Source organism: Sorghum bicolor, chromosome 8 (assembly GCF_000003195.3).
Source record: "Sorghum bicolor cultivar BTx623 chromosome 8, Sorghum_bicolor_NCBIv3, whole genome shotgun sequence".
Taxonomy (NCBI): domain Eukaryota; kingdom Viridiplantae; phylum Streptophyta; class Magnoliopsida; order Poales; family Poaceae; genus Sorghum; species Sorghum bicolor.
This window is the reverse complement of record NC_012877.2, coordinates 54,403,210-54,417,871: the sequence shown is the minus strand read 5'-3', so window position 1 is coordinate 54,417,871 and position 14,662 is coordinate 54,403,210. Positions and strand designations below refer to the sequence as shown.

The 14,662-nt window shown below is 40.6% G+C and overlaps 1 protein-coding gene across 1 annotated transcript; it reads right to left on the bottom strand.

Annotated features, from left to right (window-relative positions):
• On the bottom strand, positions 5,915–8,148 carry LOC8066330 (subtilisin-like protease SBT1.8). The gene has a single exon (XM_002442241.2). The coding sequence runs from the start codon at positions 8,146–8,148 to the stop codon at positions 5,953–5,955; it is 2,196 nt and encodes a 731-aa protein (XP_002442286.1). The 3' UTR covers positions 5,915–5,952.

The following is a 14,662-nucleotide window of genomic DNA, read 5'->3' as shown; positions in this document are numbered from 1 at the left end:
GGCTAGCTGGAAGGGGGGTTGGCTTAGCCAATTGCTGTAGTCGTCTAAGCCGAGTAGCTACAACTCATCGTGGCTCGCCGTCTTCTCCACGTGATTTCTTCAATATTTTTGTTGCGCCTTTTGACTTCCAACATGTCTAAGATGTTTATAACTTAATCATGATACCCAAAATCATCAAGGACTTGTTTGGGAGTCAACATATGCCCTATTGTTAGGTGAATGATGCAAGAATCTGAAAACACTTATTCATTCAAAACCAAATAGCGACGGTACCTATTTCATCGGCTGCTTAGTGACTATGGGCAATGTATACATCAGCTAGTTTTCTTCTAAGGGTGATACATGTATTGGCTGTTGTTTCGAGAGCACTTAGGATTCTTGCCAAACACTTGGAAAATGCTTTTTCAACTACCTCTTGTTTATTGCTCTTGTGAAACTTTCACCTCGCAACATCTCTAGCATATTTGTGTTACTGAATATCACTTTGATCTCTTTCTAAGGACCCTCCCAATTTGGTCACCGATTTGCTCTTAACTTTCTTGTTATATGCTTTGGCAACATGAGCTTTGCCTTTCTCCATATTTTTGAGAGATATTGATATTTTATCAATCACCTCGTTGACATTGTCCATCATCATATCATGGTATGTAATATTGTTTAGATCATTTTATTTAGCAAGTCTATATGCATCCAAATTCACTACGATGGATAACACAACCACTTTACCATATACCATCTCAAAATGAGTAACTTTTGTAGCACCATGCCTTTATATGTGAATTGCCCATAGTGCTTCACACAAAACTTCATGCCACTTGAGCTGTCCTCAATATTCTTCTTTGTAAGCTTGATCAAAATCTTGTTACTAGAGTTAGCCTAGCCATTAGCTTGACCGTAGTATGGAGATGAATTGAGAAACTTGATTTTATATGATTTGGTAAATTCTCTCACCTCAGACACAAATGATATCCCTTGATCTATAGTTAATGTTTGACGGATACCAAATCTGTGAATAATATATGCTCAGTGACGAACTCCATTACCTCTTTACGTGCCATATTCTTCAAAGGAACCTCATCGGTCCACTTTGTGAAGTAATCCATAGAAATTAAAATAAAATGTTGTCCCTTTGAAAATGGGGAATGAATTTGGCCAATAAAGTCTATCCCGTAACCACAAAATGGGTGGCGTGTGGCCCGCTCTAGCTAGCTATGGCAAGCCAGGTTGTAGTTGTGATCGTCTCGAGGTGGCAACGGTCAGCAGGAAGGGCTGGGCATGTCCTTGGTGACGATGGCGACTCGGTCTTGGGTGCAGAGGCGACAGGTTTATTAGGAAAAATTCTCATGTGTTTACTTGGTCGACTTCATGATGAGTGGGTTGCTACATATTAATGATTTTGACGTTGTGTTTTTGTTTTTGGTGGAGAAAGAGAAAATTTTGACTTAGGTTTGACCTAGAGACTACATGCTTTACTAAGTGTAGGAAAAATTTTAAAAAGCTCATATTTTCATGTTACAGTATATAACTCCGGTTGTTATATGTAGAGACCTACCCTGAAAATCAAGTTTTAGGGCCGGCTGGAGTAAGATTGATTTCTAGGAATGTTCGGCTAGCTATGTAATGTTCCCATCATAGGGGTGGTGGTTTTCTTAATGGAACTGCTCATGAAAATTGATTCATAGGAGTGTTCCGTGAGATATAGTATTCTTGGCCCTAGTTAGAGGTGGTCTCTTACGTGGATAGTCTCTGTAAGAAATGAGTTGTCTAAAAAAGATATGTATAGTTGTGTAACTTAATGACTTAGTACCTCCATCCTAGTAACAATCGTTTTGAAGTTTAAAATTTTTCCTTAAAGGGTGTCGCTGCCTATTTCACACCTATCACATACTACTCCCACTGCAGAGCCAGTCAGGCGCAGCAGCTTTTGTCCCGTCCACAGGTATGGACTATCCGCTCGGCACCCACAAAATGTGGCCTTGTTTAGTTCCGAAAACTGAAAAGTTTTCCGAACTGTAGCAATTTCGTTTGTTTGTGGTAAATATTGTCCAATCATAAACTAACTAGAGTCAAAAGATTCGTCTCGTGATTTACAGTCAAACTGTGTGATTACTTTTGTTTTTGTCTATATTTAATGCTTTATGTATGTGCCGCAAGATTCAATGTGACAGGAAATCTTGAAAACTTTTTGGATTTCGGGGTGAACTAAACAAGGCCTGCCGGCCTTCACTGGTCGATTTGCAGCTGCCTTTGTTCATGTAATGATTGCAAATACAGGGACAAGCAGAGTCATTTGCTCACTTCTTTGGTACTCTTTCCGTATCTTAAAAAAACGTCGTTCTGGCTCAGCACGTGGTTTGCGTAAAAGATGTCGTTCTATCATCGGAGGCCGTTCCTTCGACTCGTTTGCCCCTGTCGCTTCGATCTCCATGTGCATTTACGACTCAGAGCAGCGTGTATGGACGGTGACTCGATTCTCGGCAGCGCGTGCATCGGTCCTCCGCGTCTTAAAGCCGCGCTCCACGCCGCTCCATCGCTGCACGCTGCACCGCCACTCCATCAAGTGCTCGCCGTCGTACTCGCCGTGCCGCCGCTTGCCCTCGTCAGTCCATCGCGCGCATGGCTTCATCGCGCTCGCCCCGCTCGTCGCGCCGCTCGCCGGCCATGGAGATCGCCCCAGACTCACTGCTCGAGTCCGTGACAGACTCCATCGCATCGCAAGAGGTGCCGGACTCCGTCGCGCTGGACTCGGAGATGGTGCCGGACTCCGTCGCGACGGACTCTGAGATGGTGCCGGAAACCTTGCCGCCGGGAGCTTTTCTATGCCCTCGCTGTCATCGTGTTCATGAGAACCGTGAATCATGGGATCGTGCGCACTCGCTGTTTTGGCCATGTTCTCGCTACGGTCTCGTCCACAGAGTGTATACAATCGGCGCCTGGCTGTACGACCAAGACGAGTTCGACTGCGAGTTTTTCATTCCTGATCTGAACAGTCTCGTGATGCGTGGAAATTCTATCGTGTTACCTGAACATATGATCAAGATGCTCAACGAGCTAGCAGCCGCGAAGGCTGACGCCAAAGCCGTAGCAGCCGCGTCGGAGGACGACGCCAAACCAGCAGTAAGATAATAAGCTTGAGTTCTCATTAACTTTTACAAGGATTTCTCTACTAATTAAGCTAACTAGCATTACTCTAATTATTTGGTGCAGCAAGAGTAGCTTCGGCTTCATGAAGCAAAGATGGTTCACAAGGGAGAGAATCTGGCAGTCGATCTTCTCTTTCTAGTGTATTTTTACCCATGTGAGGAATCTTGAACTTGTTGCATCCTTTCACCTTCATAGCTTCAATGTAAACACTTTGCAGTGTTACAAATATTCGATTAGTTTTGTGTGCCGAGTACTCTATGAATGCCTACAAAACAAATGTGGAACAAATGAATGAATGAGCACTTTTGTAGTTGATGAGACAATGAAACATGTGTGAACGATTTGATCAAATTACCTGTTGCACCGTTGGAACTAGAGCTTCTATTGATTTTGCAATCTTCTTGTATTGAATTGCTTGAATAGCTAGAAAAAAACCCAAGTCAAGAATGTTGAAATCTGGAGAATTTGGTGGTTGACAAATTAGGCGAATATCAAATCCTTCTTGCTTAGCGGCCTCACAAAAATCTGGGTCATCCAATTTCAAATGCGTAGGTGCATTATCTTGTTGAATGAAGATTGGCTTGCCCACATCTTCTCTTGGCCATTTGGCTCGGATGACAGGTAACACTTTGTTGATCATGAAATCTCTAATCACATCTCTTGTGATCGAAGTTATGGGCTTCATAACCAAGTCTCCACGGACACGTCCAGTTCTCCCATTACCTCTCATAGCCAGTTCATACCGAACAAGTGGAAAACAACCAATCCTACCATCAAATGTACAATTCCCATCCCTAAACCTTGGCCGAGCAACAACACACAAGAACATAAGCCTAGGGATGTAGTTCTTGTTCTTACAAGTCCGACGGGGCTCATCTTCATCGGGTAGTAAATAATATTTTTCAGATTTTTGATAGAGATAGAACCACTTTTCATCAATGAACACAAATTCATACAAATCTTTGAATCTTGGGTCGGCTAGCAAATCCCTCTTAACCATTTCAACACACCACTTTAATCTAGCCTTCTTGTTAGCTTGCGTGAGATACGGTTTGATGCTACTAGAGTGGCGCCTAAGAAATCCTTTTTTCAAATACCTTTGAATAGCCCATTTGCTCATGTTAAGTTTAGCACACACATCTTCAATGGTCATTCTTTCTTTGTAAGGAATGCTACGCAAAACTTCCAAATCAGCAGCAGACAAAGATGGCTTACGGCCAACTGTTCCCTTCTTACGACTACCAACGTCAACCAGAATGTTATTTGCAAGTGCTATTTTACCTTGCTTCCACAGGCGCTGAACTTGACGAAGATGTACACCAAACTGAGCAGCCACAACTTTTGTATCCGACTTACCTAGCTTCCCATTCTTGCTTCTTAACAACAAAGTTTGATAAACTTGCTTTCTGACTTCTTCGGACATGTCTTTCCTTCGTTGGTTAGGTTGCACGGGAGCAGGATCTATTTATAGTGAAAAAACAAATCTTCTATTACTCACGGCATGTTTTACTTATGGCAAAATACTTGGAAAAAATAATATGGAAGCAGGACCTATTTACAGTGAAAAATAAACACAATGTTCTATTAGTCAAGGCATGTTCTACATATAGCAAAATACTTGGAAAAATTAAATAACATAGAAGAAATATCGTGGATAAACAAACAGACATGGAATAAATAACGACTACGTACCAGCATGGTTTTGTAGATAATCAAAGTCGACTGCACCAAATTCATCTAACGGCAGGTTTAAATCAAATCCTATGATAATAGTCCTTCTGATATGAGAAACGATTGAGAGAAAGAGATAGCACCGTATAGAAAATAAATGGACAAGAAAAGAACAGGTAGCAATACCGTTGTCTTGCTCCAACGGAGGTTCTTCGTTGAGATCAAACGCCGCCGTTGCCATTGTGTTTAGCAGAGTGGAAGGATAAGAAAAGCAGCAAGGTAAGCATGCAAGAAGCAAATGCACGGACGGGAGCAGTATGCAAGCGCATAAATACTCCTTTGTAGCCCAAACGTCTACACCGCCAGCCAAAAAAAGAAAAAAAAAAGCGCCAGAACCTCCTACAGCCGAAAAAAGGCGCCAGCGATGTAAATATACGCGCTCAGGTTCAAAAACTCGACATGCAATATTCAGCCAAAAATATTTGGGGTCCAAGAGAGTCGAACGCTGCTCGTCAGCCTCCCACCTCGAGGTGCTAGCCAATTGGTCTGTATTTATTAGGGGCAAACAGGGAAAACTTCACCCTAATTAATCTTTTTGTATATGGAGGGAGTACTCCCCCAAATTATAGAATGACTGATATTCTTGGGCTGAGGAAGTAAAGGCTACCAACAAGGTTGGCGGTCAAATGAAAAATGAATGCTGCAGTTTTTCTGTGCTTTGACCAGGCCCACCGTCCACCTGTCTCTCCACTCTTAATTTCACTCCTTAAATGTGGTAGATGCCAGTTGGTCCGTTAAAGATGTACTCCCTCCATCTCAAAATAATCAATGTTTTTGACTTCTGGACTTCTTGTTTGACTATTCGACTTATTTTAGACTTCAAGACTTCTTGTTTGACTGTTCATCTTATTTTGTGGTTCTTGAGAATATTTTAGCATTAATTTTGTGTTCACTGAGATATCAATTTTAAACAATTATTTGTATTCAGTGTGCTGTTCCGCGCAACCAACGGTATTATGTGATTGAAGCAGAGCACATAGGAATAATACAGAAATTTTAGGATGGACTAATAAGTTTTTATTATAACAAGTAGCAGACTCTCATCACTTAAGTCCTATCTTGGTGATGTTAATTACATTAGAATATTACAACGGGACTCCTCACCACATGCTTGCTAGAGACCCACTTGAAACTTCCCTGAGCATACTTAGTTTTGCTAGCATTCCAGCTTAAGCTCACAGTAAATGTTTGGTTCTCCTTAAGCTTGGTGAACTCTAGCTTTGTGGGTGACACTGTGGCCTCAACTTCCTTTGGCATGTCAATCTCAACGGTATAAGATGATATTGCATCTCCCACATTTGTGACTGTCCGATTGACCACAAGTTTTCCTGCACTTGCCCTTGTTGCAATCGATGGGTAGTTCAGCTCTGTTTCAGCGATTTTTCTTCCTTTGCTGCAAGCATCCTTCTGATGAGTGATTGTCTCCACCTGAGAATCTGTGTAGCCTAGGCCACAGAGATACATAATGTACTGCTCCACGTCGGTGTCGTACACTAGGCCTGGGCTAATAGCTTGGGAAGGGTTAACATGTCCAGCCCCAATACTAAAATGACTCGCTGGATTGAATTTCTCATCTAGGATTGGCTGGTTGTTACCATACACGACATAGGCTGTCGTCATGATTGCTGACTTGATCGCCGCTGGTGACCAATCTGGATGTGCACTCTTGATAATAGCTGCAATGCCACTAAGGTGAGGTGCAGACATTGATGTTCCAGACATGGAGTTGAAAGTTGTATCACGGCCACCAGCAGTGTTTGGTCCAACTTTGAACGGCCATGCTGCAATGACGTTCACACCGGGTCCAATGACGTCTGGCTTCAGAATGCCAGGGCCTGCCGTACTAGGCCCCCTAGATGAGAAGTAAGCAACTACAGGAGCTGGAGTGGTTCCAAGTGACGTGCCATTGAAAATGATGGAGGCAGTCGGCTTGCTGGATGTCGCGATGTACTGCCTGACGACAGCAGCATCTTGAGAGTTCAGAAATGATGCTGGCAGGACATGGGCTGCAGCAAAAGTTGTGTGGCCACCATCCCCAGGTCCCAGTATTATCAACCCAGCACCACCTTGATCCTTGATAGATTGTCCAATTTGGACCGGCGTGCCATGATGCTCACAAACAACAACATTCCCCGTGATGTTTCCAGGACCATATTGAAACACCAGGGGCAAAGGAGCAAGGTTAGATGGTTGGTAGGCCGACTCACCAACAAATGAGCGGCCATCGCCTAGCTTCACAATGGCTTCCATTTGCCGGTCCATTGTGCTTGCACCCACTGTCAAGACCCATGGTTCTTCATTGCTTAATGTGCCAGGAAGTGGACCGGAATTTCCGGCAGAACAACTCACAAATATGCCCTTCTTCATAGCAGAAAAGGTTCCAATGGCAATAATATCTTCAAGGAAGGTCTGTGGACGACCGGCGAGGGATATGGACAAGATATCAACACCATCAGTGATAGCGGCTTCCAGTCCGGCAAGTATGTCTGAGCCATGGCAGCCCTGATCGGTGCACACCTTGTACATGGCTAGGTGCGCATGTGGGGCCATGCCAGCTGCGGTACCATTGCCACTACCAAGCACACTTGCACCTTGCACGAACCCACCAGCGGCCGTGCTAGCAGTGTGTGTTCCATGGCCAGCATCATCCAATGGAACCTCAGAATTATTTGATCCACCAATGAATGACCTTGCGCCGATAAGCTTCTTGTTGCAGCGATGACCACTATCGAAATTGCAGGATCCACGCCATTTTGAAGGGGGTGTGGGCATGCCATCATCATCAAAAGAGCGGTGTGCAGAATCAATCCCTGTGTCTAGGAGACCAATGATGCTTCCCTCCCCCATGCCTAAGCTATTCCAAGCCCCTCCATTTGGTCGTAGGTTTAGGAAATCAGGTGTGTGGGTTGTCGAGAGCAGAAAAAGACTGTCTTTGTACACCATAAGGACCCCATCTTTGCTCTTGACATACTCTGCCTCATCATCTGTGAGGTCTATAGCAAACCCAAGAATGGCTTCTTTATAGGTGTGGATGAATGGTGATACTGATTGAGGCGATCTTTCCATACGTGGTGGGAGGAATGATCTATACCAGCTTTCAAGGTTTGTGGGGCACATATCCGCCATGGAAATATTTGGAGGAGGGCTCACACGTACAATATACGTGCACAGGCCAGATCTTTCACAATTTCCTTGGGTGATGGATTGAAGGCTGTGTGGTAGTAGGCCTATGAGAACAAGGGAGGTTAATAGGAGTGTAGCATGGAACTCCATGGCTGAAACTCGGAAGATGAAAAGGGTATGAATTGTGTCGAAATAAGCTAGGAGCTGGCCTATTTATAGATCGTACCTCAAAATATTTTAAAGAAATAACCCTTTTATTCATGGATCCAAATGCCACTGAGTTATATACTGTAATTCTTGGCTGGAACCATATCATCATAATTGTTTTGAAAGGTATTTGGCATGATTTTATTTTGTATATAAAGCCATCATGACGAATTATGAGGAATATCTTAACAGCTTTGAAATTACTAAGAAAATTTAAATTGATTTAGCTTTTGATTTGATTCTCTAGATAATCTCATCGTGACTTTTGATAGCTATACGTGGGGGGTTGGTGATCTTCTACTAATAAGTTCGAAATTTACTGTGAGGACTCTTAGCTGGAGTAAGGATGGATTTCAATGTATTGGAAGTTTTAAGAGTATTTTATTACATGAGACAAATGTAGTTGAGGGTTACTCAATGGATGGCAATAGAATCCTATGTTTAAATTTATGATATTTTCGCATCAATATTTGGAAAAATAGTATTTTTGTACAAGACACAAATGCACAATAGTATGTTTATAATCACATATTGAAAGAGATTTGGCATCATTTGAATACTTAGATCAAGCCAATATGTATATTGATGATTACAGGTCGGGGTTAGCTGTCTTCTACTCAATGCTTTAAATTACTATGACGAATCATAGCTGTAGTAAGGTTTGGTTTGATTCCTTGAAATACAGTGTAAGTTTCAAGAATTCTTTTATTACCTGAGACGAATCTAGTTGAGCGTTACTCAATTAACACAATAGAATCCTTTGTTAATATTTGCTGGAGTAAGGTTGTTTTCACATATTAAATGGTTTGAAATTACTGTTAGGAAAATCTTGGCTGGAGTAAGGTTGCGTTTGGTTGTTTGAAATCTAGTGTAAGTTTTGTGTCTATTTAATCACATGAGACAAATGTAGTTTATGGTTACTCAATGAATGCAATAGGATCCTTTGTTTATATTTATTATATTTTGTATCAATATTTTTGAAAGAATAAGCTTTGAAGTTACTATATGGAAGATTGTATTTGGTTCATTGAAATGTTTAGAAAGTTTTGACATTATTCAATTATACAAGATAAATAGAGTCGAAGATTACTATAAGATTGCGACAAGTTATTATGTCAACAATAATAATATTTTGGACCAATATTTAGGAAAGAGTAAATCTATTTTCATGGATCCCATTGATGTTATTTCAACACATTCATTTTGGATCAATATTATGCCTCAGCTCCAAGGGCAACATCTTGCCAAATCATTTGTGTAGAAGTGTTAATTAGTATGGACCATATCTTGATAGTTGAAACAGATTTAGCTTGATTCAATTATGTACATAAAAATTGAGAATATTAATGATCATAGGTGGGTGTTAACTAGCATCTATAATAGCTTCATAACAACTACGAGGAATTCTGACTAGAGTTAGGTTAGGTTTGATTCTTTGGAATGTCTTGAAATTTTTTGGACTACTTTACTACACTATTATCTTGCCAAATCATTTGTGTAGTAGTGTTAATTAATATGGACCATATCTTGACAGTTGAAAGAGATTTAGCTTGATTCGATTATGTACATAAAAATTGAGAATATTAATGATTATAGGTGGGCGTTAACTGGCATCTATAATAGCTTCATAACAACTACGAGGAATTCTGACTAGAGTTAGCTATGTTAGGTTTGGTTCTTTGGAATGTAATGAAATTTTTGGGACTACTCTACTACACTATTATACATGCACGTGCGGCAGGCACATGTCTATCTAAAAACAAAATCCTTTATAAGAAATAAATAACAACATTTTTTTTAGAAATACATGCAACACACATACCTAAGAAATAAATCCATATATGATGTTAAATCATTAATCAAATATCTTGAAAAGTGAGCTTTGTATTATAATAAAGTAAGTATTACTCTAAATTTTTTTTAAAAATAGAACGTGGAACATCTGTAGAATTACTGGATAGAAGTTTATGCACTGTAATTTAGGTAAAAACGATGAAAATAGGGGGTACCCAACATATAATAATTATAAACAAAGGATCCTATTGCATTCATTGAGTAACCATAAATTACATTTGTCTCATGTGATTAAATAGCCGCAAAACTTCCACTAGATTTCAAACAACCAAACGTAACCTTACTCCAGCTAAGATTTTCCTAACAGTAATTTCAAACCATTTAATATGTGAATACAACCTTACTGCAGCTAATATGTGTGCATTTGTGTATTCACAACGAAACACAACCTTACTCTTATGTTTATTGGTCAGTTGTGTTCTATATATTGAAAGCTTTGAAGTTACTGTATGGAAGATTGTATTTGGTTCCTTGAAATGTTTAGAAAGTTTTGAGATTATTTAATTATACAAGACAAATAGAATCGAGGATTACTAAATGACTGCAATGAATTATTATGTCAATAATACTAATATTTTGGACTAATATTTAGGAGAGAGTAAATCTATTTTCATGGACCCCGTTGCATGTTAGTTCGACACATTCATTTTGGATCAATATTATGCCTCCGTAAATAAAAGGGCACCATCTTGCCAAATCATTTGTGTAGTAGTGTTAATTAGTATGGACCATATCTTCATAGTTGAAAGAGATTTTGCTTGATTTGATTATGTACATAAAAATGTACAATATTAATGATTATAGGTGGGTGTTAACTGGCATCTATAATAGCTTCATAAAAACTATGAGTAATTCTGACTAGAGTTTGGTTAGGTTTGGTTCTTCGGAATGTCTTGAAAATTTTGGGACTACTATACTACACTATTATCTTGCCAAATCATTTGTGTAATAGTGTTAATTAGTATGGACCATATCTTGATAGTTGAAAGAGATTTAGCTTGATTCGATTATGTACATAAAAATTGAGAATATTAATGATTATAGGTGGGTGTTAACTGGCATTATAATAGCTTCATAACAACTATGAGGAATTGTGACTAGAGTTTGGTTAGGTTTGGTTCTTTGGAATGTCTTGAAAATTTTTGGACTAGTACTACACTATTATCTTGCCAAATCATTTGTGTAGTAGTGTTAATTAGTATGGACCATATCTTGATAGTTGAAAGAGATTTAGCTTGATTCGATTATGTACATAAAAATTGAGGATATTAATGATTGTAGGTGGGTGTTAACTGGCATCTATTTTTCGCAAAAAAAAACTGGCATCTGTAGTAGCTTCATAACAACTACGAGGAATAATTCTGACTTCTTTGGAATGTCTTGAAATTTTGGGGACTACTCTACTACACTAGTATACATGCACGTGCGGCGGGCACATGTCTATCTCAAAACAAAATCCTTTATAAGAAATAAATAACAACATTTTTTTAGAAATACATGCAACACATACCTAAGAAATAAACCCATATATGATGTTCCATTATTAATTATAAATTTCTTGAAAAGTGAGCTTTGTATTAAAATAAAGTATGTTTTACTCTAAAATTTTTAAAAATAGAACATGGAACATCTGTTGGATTGCTGGATAAAAATTTATGCACTATAATTTCGGTAAAAACAATGAAAATTGGGGGTACCAACATATAATAAATATAAAGAAAGGATCCTACTGCATTCATTGAGTAACCATAAACTACATTTGTCTCATGTGATTAAATAGTCCCAAAACTTCCACTAGATTTCAAACAACCAAACGCAACCTTACTCCAGCTAAGATTTTCCTAACCGTAATTTCAAACCATTTAATATGTGAATACAACCTTACTGCAGCTAATATGTATGCATTTGTGTATTCACAACCAAACACAACCTTACCCTTATGTTTATTGGTCGCGTTAGTAGTTGTAGCACCCGGTTTTAAGAACAAAACCAGATACACACCATATGTGAGCCCAGAAGTCAAATCTCACATATAGCCACAAATAGGGTTAATATCAAATAGACAATGCTTAATATATAACGAACTTAATATAAAGATATAACCTTAGATAGGAAACAGCGGAAAGACTCTCCGATCTTCAGGCGAAAGCTCCAAATCCACTGGGACAACTGACTGATTGAGCACAAGCCTAAACTCTTCTCCAAACTAGCAATCTGGTACCCATCCGGGATTTTTATCCAAATAAAGTGTAAAGGCAAGCGTAAGTACATCTAGTACTCAGCAACAATAACATGGGGTTCATGAGGCTCAAAGGCTAGACACTAGTTTAACGACATGTAGCTTTTAGTTGTCACAATTTTAGCATATGAGTAGCATCAAGTTGTCAAGTCCCAAAGTAAACTCATGATCAAGTAAGATGAATAAAGAATAGCATGGCTGATATATCAGTTTTACACTCTGCAGATATATCAGTTTTAACAATAATAACTTTAATAATTTGCCATTAGTGAGCATTTATGATCTGTATTGGTCCAAGGCCACTCGTGACTGTGAGCATGGCTGATATATCAGTTTTACACTCTGCAGAGGTTGTACACTTTCACTGTGAGTCGTGATTTACCCTTTCGCCCAAGGTCGCGAGTCTCTTAACCCCCTTCCTAGGGAGGTCGGCAGGGTTCACTATGAAGCCTTTCAAAGGTTCGTCTAACAAGTTAGGGCCGCTTGGTTTCATTAGTCAATCCATGTGATTCACTCGCAGGAATCCACGATCTGCTATTCCCCAATTGCGCCACACGGGTAACCTCTAACAAGCTAGAAAAGGTCCTCATACTGAGCTAAAGCCAGAGCCATGTAGCCCTCACAGTTGTATTGTATGTCCCGATGATCATATACAGATAAGTCCTTATGGAGAGAAACTAGAGCACCATAGGATAGCCCAATGCTCTAGCCCTCTTTACCAAAGTTACTAAAAAGTCCTCTTTTAATGTTTATTGCATATTCCATTAATCAAATTACAAGATCATGGTTTAGTGGAGCACTAGCATAGGCTACCCAATGCAAAACCATATGTGACAAGGTATAAGATCAATACTAGGAAATCCTTAACAAGGAGACAAATGCAATATGAATTATGTGTAATTATAGTTATTAGAAAACAAGGATAATCCCATGCTATACTTGCCTTAAAACTCAGATCCTTCTTTTTAGTTCCAAACCTTCAATGATCTGCTTCTTGATCACCACGTAAAGCTCACCGCCTATACTTAGTCATCACATCAACAACAATCATCCAGAGGCAATCATACAAAGCAAACAAACCTATAATTAGAACAATACATCAACAGTAGAAAATAAAGATGAAAAGTTTATAAAATTAATGTACGTTGCACTATGATCACACAGACGTAAAGATCACGAAAATTAGAGCTATAACGAAGAAGATATGAATTTTCTAATATTTTCTTTAGAAAAATAATTAATTAAATAGGGTCACAAAATTTAAAAGTTACAAACTTGTAAAACAGTGAGACTAACATGTAGATCTTGTGATTACGAATCTAACGAAATTTGAATGGATCAAATCGGAGTTAAAACGAATATTTTATGAGCAATATAAAACCAGTGGCAAACTTGTAATTTTCTGAAAACGTATTTTGAATCTGAGTACTGAGTTTACGTCTTCAAAATCGGAAAACGTATTTTCGAAAGTGCGTTTTGGACTGCGGGTTGGAACTTTAAAAACCAGGGGGGCTCTTTTGCAAAAGACGCGGCCGAAGGGGTATCTTTTGATTTGGACCGTCGGATTTCATTTGGACAGCCGAGATTAGATCGGGGTGGGGAGAGGGAGCTGGCCAGCCGGAGTTGGGGCCGAACCCGGCGGCGCCATGGCCGGACTTGGTCGGGGTTGTTCGATAAAGCGATTTAGGGCATGAATCGAAACACCGAAAGCACAGAGACGTAGAGAAATTTACCGCGATCTCACCTAGCGCTAAAACGGGGTCAAAGGGTGGCCGGAGTGCGCCCGCAACAGAGAACGGCGGACGGCGATCCCTGCAAGATCGGCGGGGTCAAACGGAGCACAGAGAGCCTGAAAAGGAGAAAGAACGAGTTTGGCGACTTCACAAGAGCGACGAGAAGGTCGCCAAAGGGCTCACGGGAGCAGAGACGCGGTGCTGCGGCGTTTCGAGCTTGGCACAGATCTCGGCGGCGTTTCTAGCTTGGCCAGGGCAGCTGCTCGGTCTAGGGTTGAGGTAGGGGGGGTTCGGCAGGGTCGGGCCGCTATTTGAAGCCCCCTCGGCGTCCGGGTCACGCCACCGCGGAGGATCTGCGCGGTCGTTTCCAACTCGCAGTGGAGTCCGGCTCCATCACGAGGTAGGGAACGAGTCCGACATGTGGACCCGAGGCGTCAGCGAGAGAGAAGGTGGGGCCAGGGGGTCAGCTGCACAGGCGAGAGAGAGAGGACGCCCACGCAGGCTTGACTGCCGAGACGGGCCGGCCCAAGAGCATGACGGGGGGAAACGAGTGGCCGCGGCTGCCGCTTGGGCCAGAGAGAAGAAGAAAGGGGAGAGGGAAGGATCTGGGCCTTCGGGCCAAAAGTAGAGA

Bases quoted from the DNA above. Each gene is read 5' to 3' on its own strand.
- LOC8066330 (XM_002442241.2), bottom strand. From the start codon at position 8,148: ATGGAGTTCCATGCTACACTCCTATTAACCTCCCTTGTTCTCATAGGC.